The sequence below is a fragment of the Lampetra planeri genome, unplaced genomic scaffold (assembly GCF_965212315.1).
Source record: "Lampetra planeri unplaced genomic scaffold, kcLamPlan1.2.h2 scaffold_1475, whole genome shotgun sequence".
Classification (NCBI taxonomy): Eukaryota; Metazoa; Chordata; class Hyperoartia; order Petromyzontiformes; family Petromyzontidae; genus Lampetra; species Lampetra planeri.
Window position 1 is genome coordinate 6,355 of NW_027614197.1, and position 21,659 is coordinate 28,013.

Here is a 21,659-nt window from a genome sequence, read left to right on the forward strand (position 1 = left end):
TTAATTCTGAAACGAGCTCGAATGAGTTCAGCTTTCTGGTGAAAACTTTCCATTCCTGGTAATCCTGCAAGCTCAAGTTCAACAAATAAATTAACAGAGCTTACCAGCAGTGCCAAAAATAGTCAGCTGAGTAGTTTTCTCTCATGGACCAGAGCTACACATATTTGAGAGTCTTTGTTCTAGACATGTGGAGGAGGAAGAAGGCGTTTCAGGTCAGATTGGATTGTATTCGTGACTTAACTGCTATCGTTTTTGACCATGTCAAGGAAAATCCTTAAAGGAAACAACCTTGAGGTGCCTGGTAAAGATAACAGTCTGGTGAAGAAGACTCAGCTGTTGGACCGTGGCCAGTGGGCGAATAAGTTGGAGTTCCTGCTGGCTGTGGCAGGAACCCTGGTTGGTTTGGGAAATCTCTGGAGGTTCCCCTATTTGTGCTACAAAAATGGGGGAGGTAAGCACAACTTACCTGTGAGGGAAAAAAACGGAATGTTTTTATATGCAGCTCATCAAAATGTTGATGTGGGAAAACTATTTAGAGGTAAAGATCCAAAGCGGTGATGTTTGTACTGTCGGTGCTGTGACACATCAACACTTTGTTGCCCTTTTTCTGTTGCCCTTGTGTTTCTCTCAGGTGCGTTCCTGGTTCCCTATGTCCTGTTTCTCCTGGCTTGTGGTATTCCCATGTTCCTCCTGGAGACAGCGATGGGACAGTACACATCTCAAGGATGCATCACATGCTGGCGGCACTTCTGCCCCTTGTTTGAAGGTCAGTGACGACGACAGCGAAATAAACACCTGACGTACACGAAGAATTATGTGTTGCACAAACGGATCGGATACTGGTGAAATACAAAACATCCAACTCATGCAGAATTGTAACCAAGTGTTTGGTGAGAACAAGGACACCTTCATTCGTTTCAAAAGACAGACAGCACAATGGACCGACTGAATCTCACTCCCACAGTCGATACCTCTGTGCCTTTGTGAATGTGACTAAACCCTGAGAAAGCCGAGTGACTCAGCACGCCAGGTGCCTTCACAGTTTCACAGGGGACATTTTGATGGTGGAAAGCCTATAAATATTGATGCCGAGTTCCATTTAGCTGCTTCGGTGTTTAGACATTCTGGCTCACTGCTCCAGCTCGCTGGGAGGCTCGAACACAGTGGAGCCATTGTTGACATTATTAGTGTCATTTGTGACATTCCCGCTACGAAGAGTCCAACGTAAACACATGATGAACAGACAACATGTTAGCCATGAGGCAGAGCGACTCCAGTGAAGAGCAACAAAAACCTTGTTTGTGAGTCCTTCTCCCTCTGACAAAGTCCTTTTATACAGAAAGGACAAGATGCAAATGATAGTGAGTGGATCCCGATGAAACTGAACAAGGCTGTCACTGGACACTGGACGCTGTGAAAGTCATTACCTCCACACACACATACCGTATTATATAATCATCTTCTTACTGGAGACAACTTTTATCTTGGCAGTGGTAGTAGAGGTGGAAGTATGCACTCCCCCCGCCCACCCCCTCTCTGTTTTTCTCTTTTTTTTCTCCACTTCCTCCCACTGTCCAAGGATGAAGGCCAGATAAAGTGCCATATTGTGCTGATAAGGTGATTGGGGACCACAGATCAGTCATCGTCAGGAACCCAGGTTATGTTTTCATGATTTCAGTGGTGGTGGTGAAAAGCTTTGTCCAGTATTGAAGTCTTTCAGTGTAGCGGAACAAGCATTACATTGATAAGAGATGCCTAAAATGACCGAAAACATTCAGAAAAAAAAGAATCTGATGTTGACATTTTTACTTTGACACATGAGACGCAAGTCGCTCTCAGCAAGAACCTGAACTTTACCCTCAGCCAAGGCAGCTGTCACGGCAGGAGGAGACCGAGAACCCTCAGATGGACTTTAAAGCCTTTACATGCACACAAGGTCGACAGCGAGTTCATGACAAACTAATAGGACGACCTACATTCCCATCTGAACGGAACGTCGAGGAAGTTGTTCCTCTCCTCCATCGCTCACAGCTGATCGTGCGAGTCTAACTTTTACAACGATAACCAAGAAGAGAGCCCTCTGCATGTAACCCACCTGGACACCCACAGCACACCCGGAGCAGGGGGCTGCTGACCCCTGAGCTGTAAACATCTAGTGAAAGCGTTGCTCCTTGTCAATCCCAGATGATTGATCTTCATCTTTAACTTTGCACCAGATGGTCCTGCCAGTTGAACAGGAGCCGTTCAGTGACTGTTTGATCCCAGCTGCCCCCTGGGATTCAAACTGAGGACTTTCTGACTGCTTGATGACCCATACTCCATCCTCAACCCATTGTCTTGCTCATCTTTTCTGCATGCTCTACTCCAGTGATCAAATAACCTATGTTGACCGCACCTTGTCTGTCTCCTCAGGGATCGGTTACGCCACGCAGATAGTCATTGCCTATGCTGCGGTGTCTTACATCGTCATCCAGGCCTGGGCCTTCTTCTACCTCTTCTCCTCCTTCAGTGTTGAGGTTCCATGGGCTAGCTGCAGAAACCCCTGGAACACGGGTAGGCTCCCAGACAGCAGGAATGTGAAAGAAAGATACGGTATATCCCCTGAAAGGCAGCTACACTCGTTAGCAGCTATACTCTTCGTTTTTACTGATCAACCTTCACATAAGTGAAGCTGCTGCAGTAAATGATCTACTCAACCCAAATGGCCCATTCCAGCAGTTGGGTGAGGTGCTTTTGACTTGTGTGGTGTTCTTACTTGTGTCAGCTCTCACTTTTAGCATTTTCAGCTGAAATCCTGCAGAATTGTTCACATTGTGGGTGCGCTAACGAGACCAGAAAGGCATAAAAGGACTAACAAATGTGAAGCATCAGTTGAATTTGATGATGACATGTCTCCTAAAATCTCCTTTTTTTCTCAGAGTTTTGCGTTGAATATGATAAAACAAATATGTCCACCAACTGGACAGCAGCTGCAAATGCAACAACACCTGCTACAGAATTCTGGGAGTAAGTAACATTCTGAATCCTATATTCAGGGGCCTGAACACTGAACGTGGACAAATGAGTGTTGAGGACAATGGGTGGGGGAAGTCAGAAAATACCTTGTCAATCTGTCAGTCACATCACATGGTACAACAGCTGGGCCAATCACAGTGACACGTGACTCAAATGGACGGTTGGCGCTGGCATCTCAGTTAGCGGCTGCAATGATAAGAGCACTGCAACATATTTGAAATATGAAACACCTTTTGTTAAAAAAAGAATGTTGGAGAACAGTGTTGCAGAGGAATACTGAATCCAGAAAGAACACAGTTTATTTGAACAGGTAACACAGCACACCGACACCGACAATAGTTTTTATTTTTAGAAAATAACAAATCATGTGCAACCTCGACCCTCTGTGAGTAGAAATGCGAGGGTGAATCTTGTCAGTCTGTATCTCTTTGGAATTGACTGATGATCAGTCCAGTCTCTGGCCCTGACTCCAGCCAATCCCATGTGACCCTGTTAGGGAGAATCTGTCAAAAATGGAGAGTTGGATGAATGATTTGCAGAAAGAATGTTTGATTTCTACATGCTTTTAGTTCATTTTCTTGCTGATCACATGACTCAGACTCAGTTTCAACCAAAACACCAACATGCTTTGTGTTGCTTCTTTTGCATATTAGTCCTTCTCCTTTGCCCCTCTCCTCCCACTTGTGCACTCTGTGCTGGGCATCAAAATACATTTGCAGACAGGCAAAGTGAATTTTATGGTCAGGAACATACCGAGCTGTTGAATCACTGCTTACAGGACATTGCACAACCATGAAAGTCATCTTCCTGTGAGTATAGACCAGCCCAAAAAAGGCAATTATTTTGCCATTATATCTGGACAAACATTTCAGCTTGTTTTTGTACGAGTATCCAGTCTTCAATAGGGCCTTTGTGATGCACCTATTACAGCCTGTAACGCAGCAGTGTGTGAGCAAAAAGGCATGAACAGGAAATGAAAGTGTTTCCACCTTGCTCTGACAGTCAACTCATATTGAAACCTGGTAAGCTGAAAACAAGCAGATGACTTCCATATTATTAAAAAAACATGTTCAAAACACATTTCTAAAGAAAAAGAAAAAGAAAAAACTGCTGGACATTGCATAACAACTAAGATCCAATCTTCAGTTATAATCTTTGCGATGCATCGAGGAACGTCTGTCAACTCAGCACCGAGTATGTGGGTGAGATGAATTAAAACAGAGCGAATGTTTCCACACTTCCTCTGAAAACTCAGGCTCGATAGAAAACATGCAGATAACTATCCTAGAACATGGACAAGTTAGATTTGGCTCTCAAGCAGCCACAACAGATTTTATCATGGGACCTGTCTTGAGCAATCTTCATGGTTAGGATTTTGTTCTTCCATCTTTTTTTTCACTGTCTCATTTTTTTTGTCTCAACTTCTGCAATATGGTGTTTTTTTCAGGAGACGAGTTCTCGGTATCTCTAAAGGGATTGAGGAGATTGGTAGCCTGAGGTGGGAGCTGGCCTTGTGCCTTTTACTAGCTTGGATCTTGTGCTACTTCTGCGTTTGGAAAGGAGTGAGATCCACTGGAAAGGTCTGACACTCACACTCAGACACCACCTGGTTGTGTGTCTTCCTTAGTGTTGTTAGAGAGAGAAGACCATTAACCACGATGACCACATATGACCTAAACGACCTCAATCCTACGTTTAAATGTCAACTAGTTCCTTTACTCATTGATGTGGTAAACCCACATGGAACCATTTTATTTCAATTTGCTTTGCTTTCACCACATTTCATCCAACTAAGATGTGTTCACATTGATGCACTGCTCCTTTCTCGGGTTCCTTTGGACCAACATCCAACCAGTGGAGATTGGCTTTTAACGGCTGCATTAGTATAACGAAGACCTTCTCCATTAACATTTATGATGAATTTCAAAAGGTTCAACAACCAGACTATGTCCTGAGCTACTTGCATTTTTTTTATACTTTTGATCTTCATACGATTCCAAACGAGGAGTCTGGTGATACTTAAATTCTGCTCATTAAAATGATCAAAATGTAGCATCAAATAATAAATACAAACGGGATCTGAGAAGCTTCTTCATATCTAAACTGACTAGTCAATGACTAAGGGTGTGACGAAATCTCGGACCATCCTGCGAGATTAAATCATTGATGGTATGAAAAAAAAATCGCAGAGCCCCCTTGGGACCGAGGGATGTGGGTGCTGACGTCACAGCACCGGCTGCGCTAAACTGCCGTGACTGCAGATAAAGAATATGGAGGAGATGGAGACATTATGACTGTGGATTTTTATCACAGAAAGTGTGACAGCAAGTGAGACATCAGAGACAGAGGACGTCCCTCTATCTGTAGGGACCAATCAGAGGACGAACCAATCAGAGGACGTCCCTCTGTTTGTAGGGACCAATCAGAGGACGGACCAATCAGAGGACGTCCCTTTGTCTGTAGGGACCAATCAGAGGACGGACCAATCAGAGGACAGACCAATCAGAGGACGTCCCTCTATCTGTAGGGACCAATCAGAGGACGGACCAATCAGAGGACGTCCCTCTGTCTGTAGGGACCAATCAGAGGACGGACCAATCAGAGGACGAACCAATCAGAGGACGGACCAATCAGAGGACGTCCCTCTGTCTGTAGGGACCAATCAGAGGACGTCCCTCTGTTTGTAGGGACCAATCAGAGGACGGACCAATCAGAGGACGTCCCTCTGTTTGTAGGGACCAATCAGAGGACGGACCAATCAGAGGACGTCCCTCTGTCTGTAGGGACCAATCAGAGGACGGACCAATTAGAGGACGGACCAATCAGAGGACGTCCCTCTGCCTGTAGGGACCAATCAGAGGACGGACCAATTAGAGGACGGACCAATCAGAGGACGTCCCTCTGTCTGTAGGGACCAATCAGAGGACGTCCCTCTGCCTGTAGGGACCGATCAGAGGACGGACCAATTAGAAGACGGACCAATCAGAGGACGTCCCTCTGTCTGTAGGGACCGACCAGAGGACGGACCATGAATGATGATATTAATATACTAACATGCTGCTGCTCTCAGTATGTATAATACACACTATTGTGCACCAACACCAAAACAAAACTTTAATGGTGAAAATGTGAATTTCAAGATCAAAAGGATATCAACCATTCTAACCAACATCTGGACCGAAGCCATGCCATCCACAGCAGGATCTGTGCTTGGTTTTCTGGCCACAGGGACCTTCCAACGGGAGATTGGTGACAGATGCAGCATTTCTCGTCTATCTATGAGCTGCATCCTCCCTGCAGAGGTCCACAGTGTTGTAACTGATGCCAGAGTTCATCAAATGTCCCTGTGACAACAGCAGTCAGAAGTGATGCAGAGACTCAGCGTGGTTGCACACCGGTGTCATCGGTGCCACAGACTGAACATGTACACATCAAGGCTCCGTCTGGCCAACTGATCTGTGATGCACCACGCGTCCCACCATACACCTTGTATCACAGATCAGTTAGACATTCAGGGAATGAAAGTTTCCCCGGTTTATGTCATCACCGGGAATAACTCATCATAGGATGGAGCCTTGAGGTGTATGTGCGCAGTCTGTGGCACCGAGGACATCAGCATGTTTGCATCACGCCATCGAGCTACAAGGACGTGTAACGACTGAGTCGATTTGTGTAGATAATTCACAATCATCAACCTAATCTGGATCTTAGAACTGATCATGACCAACTAATTTAAACAAATGGTACATTTATGTATTTGTCATATCTGTGTATAGAGAACATAACAGGACAATATGTCCAAATGGTCACTTCCAATAGTGACAAACAGTATTTATGTGTGTTCTTAAATCTACTCAGACTTTAGAAGCTAGTTAGTTAGTAGCTATGAAAAGATCAGAGATACTGAAATACTGATGAACGCTGGGATTCATGTTCAGTTTACACACAGATTCGTTCTGCTGTTCATGTTTCATGAATGAGACCCACTGTTTGCAACTTAAAAAAAATAGATATATTTTTCAAAAAAATGTATTTGTTGAAAGAAGTTCAATCCTTAATTTTAACAGTAGTTTAACAGTACAAAACAATGCTGCATTGTTTTGTACTGTTCAATAAAAAAGTCATTGTCCACTGATACATTTTGTCACTTTAATTTTCTTAAAAGTAATGTGAAACTATCGCCTCGTCTGGTTCTGGTGAAGCCGATATCGTGTATCTTGTCATCTCGTGAGCTGAGTGTATCGTCACACCCCTATCAATGACCCAACTTAGCACATGAATGGTGAAATGTCTTCAAGCTGCCATTGATTTAACCTACCAAGGAACCCCTGGAAATAGAGCAATGAATACATCAGATGGAAAAAATTTATCCCAGCATGGACACAGGACACAGGTCCCTGCATTTTCAGAAGCAATAACCTCTCATTGTGTCACATTTACAGGTCGTTTACTTTACAGCCACATTTCCATATGTGATGTTACTGGTTCTTTTGGTTCGTGGACTCACTTTACCGGGGGCCCGTGATGGCATAGTCTTCTACCTGTATCCTGACCCGACAAGGTTGGTGGACCCTCAAGTAAGTAACAAAGCTCTAAGTATAAAGAAGAAAAACAAATCAACATAGCCACCAAGAAGAGCAGCAAGCTCAGTCGTGTACCACAAAAAAAATTCAAGAACTGTGTAAGAAGAATGCACCAGTCTCCTGTCTTTACCTTCAACTCGTTCCCCCTCATGTGTGCTCAGGTTTGGATGGACGCAGGGGCACAAGTCCTTTTCTCTTTTGGGATTTGTCAGGGGAGTCTGACAGCTCTGGGCAGTTACAATCAGTTTAACAATAACTGTTACAAGTAAGTTTGGTTTAGTGCACATGTTGCACCATGAAGGCATCCTAAGCACGTCAGGGAGACTGACCTGAGGTCAGCTGTCTATTGGTGTTTCACTCCTTCACACAGTCATTTTCAATGGTTGCTGTGTCTCAATCAACTGATCTGATCTGAATTGCTATAGACAGACATTAACGGCACAGCTGGCGGGACAGCACACAGGGTCACACCCACAAAAAACATCGGAAATACACAAAATACACCCAAACAAATAAACAAACTAAAAGTAAAATTCTTCATTTGGGTTGGTATGAGTGTTCAGGCCCGATGCTCCTCCCTGTTCTCTCTTCCCCCGACTGTGGACTTGGATAATTCTCACCCTGTCTCAGAGGTATATTGGCATCTGAAAGTCTTTGATTTGAACTCTTGATTTGGTTTGTCAAATATTTGCTGTTACATTTGATGCTGGCTTGAGAAAGGAACAAATCTGACAAGTTAAATGTATTCTGACTAAAGACAGTGGCATCTGGTGGTGAGCATACAGATTGCAACCAGCAGAATACCCCAACCTCTGAGTAGGAGGCTCCATGGTGGCCTTCACTTTCTGCCAACATGTTTCCATATTCTTTTCCCACAAACCAAGTCCTGGATCTGACCCATCCCCCCCTTTGTTTCATCAGTTCAAACCAAGTCAGTTAACACAGGTTGATTGTGACGTCCATTACGGTGAATTATTGGATGATAGAAGATTCAACATCTTCTTCTCAGTGGCTGGAATAACAACAACACCACTGCAGATCACACAATAAGCTCACACAGCTGCCAGAGAACATGACAGTAACTAACCCTAACAAATACAAACTCAGTGTCAGTATCTGAACTACGTATATAACCAACGTTTGTCCATTGACATCACTGTGGGTATTGTGGGTGTGAAGAGAGTAACCAGCTGCAAAGTTCTCCAAAGACCTTCAGTGTCTCACCTCAGTGTCCCTGCCGTATTTCCATTTCATGTATTCATACTGTATGTTTGTTTCTGCCCCCAGGGACACATTTGTTCTGTGTCTGGTGAACGGTGGGTCGAGCTTTGTGGCAGGATTCGCTATCTTTTCAGTTTTAGGATTTATGTCCTATGAGCAAGGATTGCCGATATCTGAAGTGGCTGCTTCAGGTGAGAATTCCATCGGATTCCTCTACGCTACTGTTTCATTTCAGTTGAATTATGTGAGGACTGAAACAATGACAGTAATGACAGTAGGATAATGTACAATTACAAATCACAACTCCATGTTTGCCTTGGTTTTAGTGCAAAGAAGTAGAGTAATGAATTAATTCTCTTTTTACAATCCATATTTTGAATTGTTTGTAATTTCCATCCCATTTAGCAGCAGTCTGAAAAGGACAAATACAGTGTTTTAGTTAATGACTGAATCAAACAGTCAATGTCCATCCTTGTCCACATGTGTGCAGTGAACTCATTGACCACACAAACTAGAGCGGAGGAGAAGTGAGTTGGTTGTCAGTTTCTAAAACAGTTGCACAGGAACAGCAGTTACAAACTTATGATAGTTGGAATTGAAGACTTCAAAGCAAAGCTGCACGATGATTTTCTCCAACAAAACACTCCTTGTAAAGTAATTGCCAAATTATGTCTCCATGACAACCTCTTGGCCTACTTGTTGTCTCCTGCCTTTCACCTCTCCAGTCAAACTGTCCCTTTGTACCTCTGCTCAGGTACACGATGCAGCTGGTTTACACTGATACTGACTACATTTTTTAAAACGTATTTATTTATCAACCTCCAACCTCGCCTTCAGTAGCTTTTATTAGTGTTTTAGTTGTGTTGCAGTACACACGGTTGTCATGGCGTCCTGCTGGCCTCAGCATCATGACCTGATATGAATTTAGTTGGACTGTGGCAAACACTCCCACTGTGCATCCTTCTGTCAGACTTGGTTTGTGAAGGTCAAAAAGAGGTGGATTCTGTTTGTCTATTCATATCTTGATGGTGAGGGTGATCACCATTGTGGGATCATAGACAACGTTGTGTCTGTTCTGCGAACTGAGATGACAGCATGTGTCCACACACAGGACCTGGGCTGGCATTCATTGCCTATCCCCGGGCTGTAGCCATGATGCCTCTACCTCAGTTATGGGCCATATGCTTCTTCATCATGGTCATCCTGTTAGGTGCTGACACACAGGTGAGATGAAAACATTTTAAGCACAACAAGTTAGTTTTACACTAGAGTGTGGTTGTTATAGGAACATCATTTGTGTATTTGTTTGTGTCTCTGGCAGTTTGTGAGTTTGGAGTGCCTGATGACCTCGGTGACGGACATGTTCCCCACAGTTTTTCGCCGAGCTTATCGTCGAGAATTGCTGCTGCTTTGTCTTTGCTCTGTTTGTTTCTTTCTAGGTCTCCTTCTTGTCACTGAGGTGAAAGCCCTTCTACGTTTCTCCCTTCACTTCTTAAAATGAAAAAAACAAAACAGTTCTGTGTGTCATCAGACTTTTGTCTGTCATGCAGTAACCACTGACCCTGTGTCTTCCAACAGGGGGGCTTGTATTTCCTTCAACTTTTTGACCACTATGTTTGCAGTGGCAACAACCTTCTCCTCCTCTCAGTGTGCCAGTCGATAGCAATCGGATGGATCTATGGTAAGTCCTTGTGCTTTTGTGCTTTGGGTGAAAGTGGATTTCAGAAAAAAAATGAAACAAATGTGTCAAATGACAAAATATTGATAAATCCTATTTTTACTCTGCCAATGCTCTATTATTATTTATATATTATGTATATATATATATATTTATTTCTTATGTTTCTAACACTTCCTGTTGTTTCTTGTCATTCTGATCATCTGATTTGATTCAAAGCTCAGAGTTACACTCCCTCCCTTTAAGAAGGATTGTTAATGTGTGTTAATATTCAATCTGACACAAAGACATTGAGTCATGTGTGTCAATTTGTTGAATTTCTCATTTTCTGCCCATGCAGGCTGCCGTCATGTGGCACTGCCTGTTCACCATAGTTGTCTAACACACACACATTTGTTCAAACAAATGAGTGACGCAAAGCTCTCATTTGAATGAGGTGTGAGGAATAGGTGAGGCTGTCACCCTCCACAAAAAAAAAGAAGATAATATTTATAAAAGACTATGAAGGCATTTGCAAAGTTCAGTTGTTCCTTTTAAAAATGGACTGTGTTTTCAGTCTCTACATCAGCAGATGACATGTTAAATCACTGCTGAAAGTGAATGATGCTCCAAGGAAGTTGTGTTTTCATGAGCAAATTAAACTTAACTTCTTTCTTTAGCCTGTAAAGAGGATTACGCAAAAAACATTCAGCAGCTCTTGGGAAAAACTTTTACCATAACTTTTATTTTCTGTTACAACCACATTTTTGGTAATGTGCATCCTGATGAAAAGTAAAAAAAAAAAATTCTAAATTACTGTTATTAGGCATACAGTACATATCACTGGCAAAGGGAATATTCAGGGAATATTTGGTGTGTGCAAATATATAGCTTTTCATAGCTACGAATTGGAGTTTATCACTGCACAAAGTTTGGCCCCTCATGAAAAATAGAAAAACAATTATTTCCTGTCAGCTGGTAGATGCTGCCCTCTGCTGGATAAACCTTGACATTTCATTCTAGCGTGGCATGGTAAACTAATTCAGCTCCGCTGGGTTCATACCAAAGCAACTGGACCGGTTGTGTGCTTCAAGATGTTTTTCCACTCATCTGAAAATGACCTTTTTTTATGGACCTTTTCCTCTACACAGTCTACTCGGCTTTGGTTCTGAAGGCGCTTTTCCATTACAACTCAGTACCTCTTTGATGTGGGTGCTGAGCGAAACTGCCGTGACGGCGTTTTACTGTGATAGAAAACACATAAACAATGTGGGACATGGAGGACATGGAGGCGATGGAGAAGCTGCGACTGTTTGGGGATTTTTGTATAAAAACAAAGACAAAAAGTGCGAGAGAAAACACACGGAGCAGGACACGATCGCCAACACAGAGTTCTCACACCGTTGCGGTCTCTTTCGAACGAGACAAAAACCACCAATATGTCTGTTCTTCAATGACAGACAAAGTGTGTGTTTAACACATCAGACTTGTTCAATGAGAACATGATTAGGGAATAAAGAACTGGATCAATATCACTGGTAGGGACCGATCAGAGGACAGACCGATCAGAGGACATCCCTCTGTCTGTAGGGACCAATCAGAGGACGGACCGATCAGAGGACGGACCGATCAGAGGACATCCCTCTGTCTGTTGGGACCAATCAGAGGACGTCCCTCTGTCCGTAGGGACCGATCAGAGGACGTCCCTCTGTCTGTAGGGGACCGATCGGGGGATGTCCCTCTGTCTGTAGGGACCGATCGCAGGACGTCCCTCTGTCTGTAGGGACCGATCGGAGGACGTCCCTCTGTCTGTAGGGACCGATCAGAGGACGTCCCTCTGTCTGTAGGGACCGATCAGAGGACGTCCCTCTGTCTGTAGGGACCGATCAGAGGACGTCCCTCAGTCTATAGGGGACCAATCAGAGGACGGACCGATCGGAGGACGTCCCTCAGTCTGTAGGGACCAATCAGAGGACGGACCGATCGGAGGACGTCCCTCAGTCTGTAGGGACCAATCAGAGGACGTCCCTCTGTCTGTAGGGACCGATCAGAGGACGTCCCTCTGTCTGTAGGGACCGATCAGAGGACGTCCCTCTGTCTGTAGGGACCAATCAGAGGACGTCCCTCAGTCTGTAGGGGACCAATCAGAGAACGTCCCTCTGTCTGTAGGGACCAATCAGAGGACGGAACCGATCAGAGGACGTCCCTCTGTCTGTAGGGACCAATCAGAGGATGGACCGATCGGAGGACGTCCCTCTGTCTGTAGGGACCGATCAGAGGACGGACCGATCAGAGGACGTCCCTCTGTCTGTGGGGACCGATCGGAGGACGTCTCTCTGTCTGTAGGGACCGATCAGAGGACGTCCCTCTGTCTGTAGGGACCAATCAGAGGACGTCCCTCTGTCTGTAGGGACCAATCAGAGGACAGTAGCAGCCTGGCTTGCTTGGTACACCTGACAGAGGTGGTACAAAAAAAATTATACCAGGTACTAGGTGACTCTATTACGTCAGTCTGGGCGTAATAGAGTCAAGTGGAGTTGAGTCGGGTCAAGCCGTGAGCTGTGAAAAGCCCAATAAATTGTGTTGTTTACTCAGGGGTCTGAGGTTTCGGGTCCCGACATTGTTGTCAGGGTCACCTGAGACCTGGGTCACAGGGTCACAGGGTCACTATGATCCTCCTGGGGTGAGATCTTAGCATTATAAGTGCGAGATAGATTATGTGAAGGGACCCGAAACTCAAACCCTCTTTGTGTGAATTTCACGACCCAACTGTAAGTCGGGTCCTCATGATGATTTGGTTCAGGTTTTGTGCTTTTTGTTTGTTTCAATCTGACATCGGTTCTTATTTTCATAGGGTGACATTGTATATCTTTGGTTTTCAATACCAAAAATTTCCATGACAGGTTGTGCAAACTGAGGCAGCCTCTTGAAATTATTCTGGAAATGATGGGAAACTAACCCCATTTTAGTTCTGTGTTGACAAACAGTTTTAACTACATTTTTTTTTGTCCTGAACATAGTTTTAACTACATTTAAATTCACTTAACTCTTGATGCATGAGTTCATTCTTGCATAAATTAAAACTATGTTCAGGACCAAAACATCTTTTTGCATAAGCGCCCTTACAAATTTGCATGCACTCTGATCATGTAACACAGGCTCGTGGTACTGTGCCAAATATTTGGTCGTATTCTGTTCCTCCCATCAGTCATGCTGAAGCTAATCCAAGCCTGAAGGCCATTAGATCCAAACTGAGGACATCTGTTTGGTCTCTTTATTTGAATGTGAATGAATACAAAAGACTCAAGAAGAATTCTAAACATTCACTTCCACACATTCTTCATGCAGCCTTGTTGAGGCACAGATTGAAGTACTGGTTCAGACATCAAGGGTGTGAAAGTTTATTCATTGGCTGAGAAACTTAAAAACATGTATAAAGCTGCTTATGGTTTCATGTAGTTGGGAGACCCAACACTCACCATCACTGAAATGTGTTTCAGATAAAATAATATAATATAACTCTTGTATTGTGATAGCAGCAGAGTTCTAATTTTAGGGAAAAATTATAATAGCATGCAGTATCAACAATATGTACAGGTGTAAACATGTCATAAACAATCTATACAAAATATAAGAAAAGTATTTGAAAGAGGACTACAAACTGAAAACGTCACTTTTGAACGGGGATTCTTTACCCAAAGCACGGATCGCAGGAATTCATGTAACCTTGTGTCACGTAATTTATTGGCCATCAATACTTGAAGTAGTAAGGATCCGTAGCAGACAAGTGTGAGATCAGTGCCAGTGAACATCACATCAGATTTCAGTCAGATTTTATTCGTTTCGCACCAATTCACAACAACAGTTTTTCTCATGACACTCATCAAACCAACATTATCATGAGCAGCTCATTACTTGTTTGAATATGATCCTCAGTGACTCATCATTATGAATTAGTTGTACTTTCAATCGATTTTAAAAAATCCAAACCATTTTTACAACTGTTGAGAACATCTTCTTCAACTTCTACCATCTTGGTTTCAATCTAAATTTTTTACTTTCCTTCTTCATGACCAGGTGCAGACCGGCTCTATGACAACATTGAAGACATGATCGGTTATCGGCCGTGGCCACTAATGAAGATTTGCTGGCTTTATATTACCCCTGCTGTTTGTCTGGTAAGTCAAATGATGTGACCGACACAGCTCCAGGCTGCATTCCAAGCAATCTGATTCCAATATGATCACAACACAAACTGTGAAAAGAGCCTTGACAATCAACTCCATAACAGCTGATTATCTCACTTTGTTATAGCCCTCTATGTGTCTAGTTGACAACGCAACATTTGTGGCAAACCATGCCACCTTGAAGCATTTATACTTAAATAAGCTCCCACATTAGATTAAAGTCCAATCTATATACAGTACCTCATACTTGAAGCCAGTAGACAGCTGGGGTGTCCACAACTACAAGTAAGAAGAACGAAATGGTAACTATCTTAGCATGAGCCTGACCTGAAACTCTTAATGTGACAGTTGGTTCAAATGTCAGTACCCACTGATGGTCACGAGTGACGGAATGGAATAGTCTTTTCTCATGTATCATCCAGTCTTCACCACTACTGCCAAGTGAGGAGCCATACAGCGACATACAGCTGATCACTGTCTGCAGACAGACATTTATTCATGACCAGGCTGATAACGTTTTGTGAGAATCTGACTTTAGTGTCTCAGTTTTTGGGGGAAGAACAATATTTCCCATGGTGAGGTGATGGAGACACCAAGTGGGGGGGGGGGGGGCTTGTATCATCTCATATAGCCAATGTGAGTATGGTATGTGTAGTTCTGGAAACATAAGACATGTTGCAGAATAAATATGATCTACTTGCCCTCGGTACCTCCCCTTGATCTCACTTCTCTATCCCATGTGGGAGTGTGTGAAGGAAAACAAACTTGCTGACAGACAGTGGGTAAGAATCAGACAAGACTTGATAGAGCTGTGCAGACTCAAACCCTAACTGCACTAACTGCTATTTCAGATTAATTCTGTGCGTAATGTAACAGCAGACCAAAATTAAACTCAGCTGTTGAGGTTGTGCAATCTCTGTAAGGAGAAGACGAGGAAGATAAGCTTAACTGTCTGTCTGGCAGAACAACTACTTGGCTGAGTTACACTAAACTTGGGGGAAAGGCAGTGTGTTCAGAAAATCTGCATCTTATGAAACTTGCATATTATGGAGGTCAGGTTTTCAACAGCATGAAGAATGAAGACACCAACTTTATGAGAAAAAACAGAACTGACATTGGCTTTGGCAGCTCCTCAGAGGCCCCTTCTGTTTGAAAATGTTTAAAGTGTTCTCATAGGGTGAACCTCTGCTCCTTAGCGTGGAGAATAGCCAGTTTGGGGGGGGTTTGGGCATCTGGTTCGGATGTCACCTGGGCGCCTCCCTCAAGGGGTGCTTTAGGCATGTCCAGTTGGGAAGAGGTCCAGGGGCAAACCAAGAACCAGGTGGAGGGATTCTATCTCCAGCCTGGCCTGGTAACGCTTAGGATCCCTCAGTCAGAGCTGGCTGGTGTCGTCAGGGAAAGAGAAGTCTGGGGCTCCCTGTTGAGTACTTTAAACCGGGTCAAATGAATTTGTTATCATACCCTGCCCCAAATACATTTGAAAGGTTCATGGGATGATTTTCATCCTTCGGCCCATTGACATTGACACCATGCCCCCCATTTGGTTTGCTGTGTACAATATGTGAAAAATGTATTGATAGTGTAACTACTAAACTTATTTTATCAAGATAATGTAATTTATTACATTTGATTATTTTTGTAAATGTTGAATGTTCTCAACTGTTTGTTGACCATGTGCCAGCGTTTGAGCATCACTATAATTCTTTTCAAATATTAAATCACAACAAAAATATTGACCAAATCCAATTTTAAAACATATAGCCATCTTTGCAGAACTTGCTCAGTAACAGTGTAATCATGAATATTTCCATAAGTAAGCATTATTTAATTATACATTTGTCTGCAGTTATGTAACTGAAGACAATTATGTTTATTTTGTGATTAAACTATGTAACTAGTTACTCCCCTACACTGCTCAGTATAAGTTGGATTCAAACAAATTTAAATGAGAACGCCACTAAGCTGCTCTGGACTGTGCTACCATAACTCAAGTTGTGTGTGAAAAGTTGTCCTTTTGACTGTTGATTTTGCCTGGGAAAAAAACAAATAACAAATTCCTGCGATCAATGGGTCGCAAGTTGACCTTCTCTCTTGACCAGAATGAATGGCACAGGCAGCACATTTGTACGTTTGCCCAATACCTTTAAGCTGCCATAAGAATGTCACTGTGTAGTAATGAAAAAGGGGGACGTTTAGGGCAGGAGACATAGCTCTGCCCCTCCCCACACACACACACACACCACACACACACACACACACACACACACACACACACACACACACACACACACACACACACACACAGACCCCATGAACAATTTACCAAGAGGGCTAAAATCCCTCAGGACACAAGAGCCAACTTAGGTTAGAAACTACCAGAATGGGTTGTTGTTGGGTCAGAAAGGCTCCACTATTGACTAGTAGTTGTCAGGGGGCTAATTATTTTGACCGATGCATTTTTTTTCTTTTTTCTTGTTTCAAATCAGCAAACCTTCAAACATTAATTTTACCTTATACAGATGTTGTCCACACAAATTATAAACACACAAGTTTATGGCCCCCAATAATGGTTGCTGAGGGTGTGTGCGCACACAGTAGAGCATACAGCTATGGTCAAAATTATTAGTCCCCTTACGAAATCAAATAAAGAAGTTTGACCTTAAAGATAAATCTCCTTCCTTTATTGAAGGGTTGTCAAACTGATTTTAGTTCAAAGGCCACATTCAGCCCAATCTGACCTCAGGACTAAAATAAAATAACACTATAACAACATAGAAATAAGAACAACAGTTATAAACAAAATAGAACAAAATAGAAAACAGCGATATGGAACTGGAAACTAGGGTATTCTACTATGAACATTAAAACAACTTGTCAACATCTAGAAATGATTTTAAATGTCCATCAAGTCCACATGTGCAGTGATCCAGACCTGAACTGATTCACCACACAAAGTGAAGTGGGGCTCTGAAGGAAGAGTAATCAATGATCTTTGGTACAGTACAGTTTTTTTTTTTAAATGAAATTTTGCATGATGTCACTATGTCACTTTCACTCTTGCACATTCATCCCGGGGGCCCGATTGGACCCTATGGCTGACCACCATATTGACACCTGCTCTGTAGTAACACCTCATACTTTCATTCTCACATTCAACACCAACTACTGGCCTGTCTGTCACAGGGACAGAATACATTTTATTTGGTTTCATCCGTTTCCCTGTATAAGTTGTCCTCACTCTGACTGCGGGTCAGAGCACTGAAAGTGACCAAATTTGTGATGTTGGGCTTTACAAATAACATTGAATGGAACTGAAACGGGAAGGACGCGCACCTGAACTTGAGATGTTCAAGGTTCCACATAAGTAAATCATGAGGGATAAATAGGTCAGGTAATATTATAACTAATAACAATGACCTTGTGTAATTATATTATTGTGCATCATACAACAGGTGATGTTCCGTTATGTTCAAACATTATACTCAGTTATGTGAGAGTATTTTAATATTGTACACTGGTGACTGATGGTGAAAGCAGCGGTGACAATGAAATGTTTCAAAGATGGTTTTGTTTGTTTTTCAGGGCACCTTCATCTTTTCACTGGTGAGATATAACCCTCTGAAGTTCAACAAAACCTACGTCTACCCAACCTGGGCCTATGCCTTGGGCTGGTTTCTTGGGCTGTTCTGCGTGCTGGTGGTACCACTGTGGATCATCTTTAAAGTGACTCAGATGAAAGGGACAGTATGGCAGGTAAAAGCAGCCTTTGAACATCCACTTTAAGCCTGAATCCTCCAAGCCAATGAACGCACGTACATGAAATCATCATCATTGTCTCCTGCTTGCTTTGGCCTACTGGTCTTGGTTGTTCTGGAGCTGGTCCCAGCTGTTAATGGGTGAACGCCAGGGTTTAACCTGGTCCAGTCACCAGCTGAAGGACAGTCAACCATTTATACTCACATTCACACCTACAGGTGATTTACAGTGACCAGTTAACCTAAGCATGTTGTTGGAGGAGGGAGGAAGATGGAGTACCCAGAGAGAACCCACGCTGACACGGAGCGCATAAAAACTCCACATAGAAACATTCCAGGCCCAGAACTGAACCAGGGACCTTCTTGTTATGAGGCGATAAAGCTAACCGTTGCTAACCACTATATACATAATACAATTCTTGTTGTATTATTCTAGCCAGGCAACCAGACGAACATCAAGGTGTTTGGTCTGGACATACACCATCGGTAGGGCTCAATCCGAGGGGCGGGATAATCAGTTCAAATTTCCTCTGCACGCAATAGGATAACGAAGGTGACTTAGTAAGAGAGTAAGCAAATCTTTACTGCGCACAACATAAAAATCCAACCTGAATTGAAATTGATCCCAGTTTATTCTGAACCATTTTGCAGTATGACGTAAAAGTGACAGGTGACTAGTCAACCAATGAGATGATGCGTTTTACATACGTATTCACACAGCTAATCAATGTCACAGAGCCAGTGATGTTTTCGCTGTAGCCGCGATGAAGTTGAGTGAAACATGAAATTGGGTGAGATTTTTTCTTTATCGAGTGAGAAAGGTCTGCTCTGCAAAACATGTTGCGAAGCCAAAGTAGCCAGCGAGTTTTCAGAGGGAAAGTGTGGTCTGAATGGAAACTGGACTACTATTGGACTAAGTGTAACATTCAGCACAAAGGTCATTTGAATGTGGTTGGAATCTCTCTCACCCAGTACACAGTAGGAGACACTGCAGACAGACATACAAGCTCATCATCACAATAGTCAGGGTCAGGGCTTTATTGTAAAAAGTGTGTTTTCAGTTGGCAGTTCATGTTCAGCCATAGTGAAAGTAATATTTATACTTTCAACTGTCTTCATGAACATGAATTTCTTTTTCGATGTAAGTGGACTAATTCCTTAATTCAAAGCAATCGAATGGAAATTATTGCTCTAATTTCATTCTCTGAATAAACCATGAATATTGGATGGATGTGATACTGGCGTGACCATGGTGCGCATATTTGATGTTGCTGACAGTGGTCCAAGGGACTGCTCAGGGAGTTTGTGTGTTGTGTAATGAAACACATGAATAGTCGGAGGGAACATTGGTCTGCGGTGGTCTGTCAAAACGATATGAACAAAACAGAATGCACAAACAACATTATGGGTATTGTACACTGTGAATTCAATAAGTAAAAGAGCCTTAATGGACAAGTAAGTGTTGATAGACAACTAAACCATAAATGCTTATTGGTATGAAATGCAAATGATGCTTTTTAAGAGCTGACAACTACCCTTTCAGAACAGCAGTCTAATTATGATTACATAATAATTGATATGATAACACAACATCCCAAATAGTGGGCCACAAACTGCAATCAGTTACTTCTGTCTGCTATTCCATGACGTTTCTATACTAAGCATTGTCCGAGTTCTCACGATTTTATCTGCACCTGGTGTTCCCTCTCCGAGCTTTAAAATCTCTGATTCAGATCAGGCAAAAGCCATCGCGTCTTTATATAAAGAAGCATGTTATGCCGGTGTCACCCGTTACCCCAACATACAATTCTGAGCAACCAAACAGGTGTTTTATTGCAAAATAAAACTAATAGTGTTTGGGTGGTATAAACCTTTAAATCCAGTACTTGGGCTGAGAGCTGTATAGAGGTGAAAGGAATAAAATCTTTTAATAACTTACACTTGAGAATGTTACACTCAGTATAGTCAACCTTGAAAACCCTCTCAAATGGAGCAATTATAAACAAATGCGCATGCTCATTGAGGAGGCGCAGCTGCACATGCTTTGGACAACAACACTCTCATCCACAGCATGTGAAACCCATGTGAACCTAATGCTAATGGTACTTCAAAATGTGGGAAGATAATGCTGACCAGGCAGGACTTTTTCTACATGACTGTTGGCACCTGTGGTTGCCTTAGTGTTTCTGACATTCTTCAAGTAATACGCGAGGTCAAGGCCCCCGGCACTTGCCCATGTGATTGTTTGGTTTCTTAAATGCTGAATGCCATGAGACAACTGGCTGAATAAATCAAATTTGTCTTAACTTGACATGTGGTCCTTATAATACCCAAGGCATGGCAGCATGGTTGCCAACAATCTTGCTACTGGTACGTTCCAATTGCAATGCAGTCAGAGTGTACAACTCGCGATGATATAACTTCAGAATGAAAAACCAAGTTGTTTGCGTTCGACTTCCATCATAACATACAAAACGTCATTCTTGCACTAGTTCTTTTTGATAAACAACACCTTACACAGTAGTCTATGCAAAACAACACTGTAATGACACGTGTGTCTCCAGTAACTCCCTGTAACTGATGTTTAATTACATGTTTAATGAATTAATTCACGTATCAGCGTTACATGTAACTTCCCAACACTGGCTGCCCTTGTGTCTACTAGGATCTGACAAGGACTGACATGTCATTACCAAACTATCTCACCAGAACCTCAAGCAGCTCTGCCAGCCTGAAAACAAACCGCACGAGACGGCGAAGCAACCTGAGCAGTATCCACTGAACCCCAACAGCTCTCCCTCTCCTGCTGCCAATGAATACAAGGGAAGTGGAGGAGTCGAGATAGAAATGCAAGTGTGAAACACTGAAAACTTTAAAAAAAAAGGTTGAATTGCAGTTTAGTGTGTTTTCCAGTTGTACAATTGTGCATATTCAAAAACCATAATGAGCAATAAATTATCCAGACACAACAGACCTACTCAGCGACACTGTGAGACACATCACGTTTTGGTAACTATGCAGTATTGATCAGAGAACTTTCCATTTACCAACTAATCTGTTCAATCAACATTTGGAGGATCATGTGAAGCTTCAAGGAGAGGGGCAGCAACACATGCAGACTGAACGTTTTTAATCATCCATGAAAAACATAAAATTGATATTTGAAGTGGTTTATAAAAGCTTTGCAACCACATTTCTAGTGCAGGACAGATTTTAATGTTTATCAAATGTTAGCTATCTT

At 42.7% G+C, this 21,659-nt stretch overlaps 1 protein-coding gene across 1 annotated transcript; it reads left to right on the forward strand.

Annotated features, from left to right (window-relative positions):
* Positions 1-258: 258 nt before the first annotated feature.
* On the forward strand, positions 259-21,271 carry LOC144739406 (sodium- and chloride-dependent GABA transporter 2-like; the record flags this gene model as incomplete). Its single annotated transcript, XM_078622360.1, has 14 exons — positions 259-451; positions 632-766; positions 2,413-2,553; positions 2,919-3,006; positions 4,463-4,595; positions 7,458-7,592; positions 7,760-7,863; positions 8,886-9,010; positions 9,931-10,043; positions 10,141-10,278; positions 10,398-10,500; positions 14,554-14,654; positions 18,246-18,416; positions 21,128-21,271. Coding segments are annotated over exons 1-14 (1,824 nt in total), but the record flags the coding sequence as incomplete, so codon positions are not given.
* Positions 21,272-21,659: the final 388 nt, after the last annotated feature.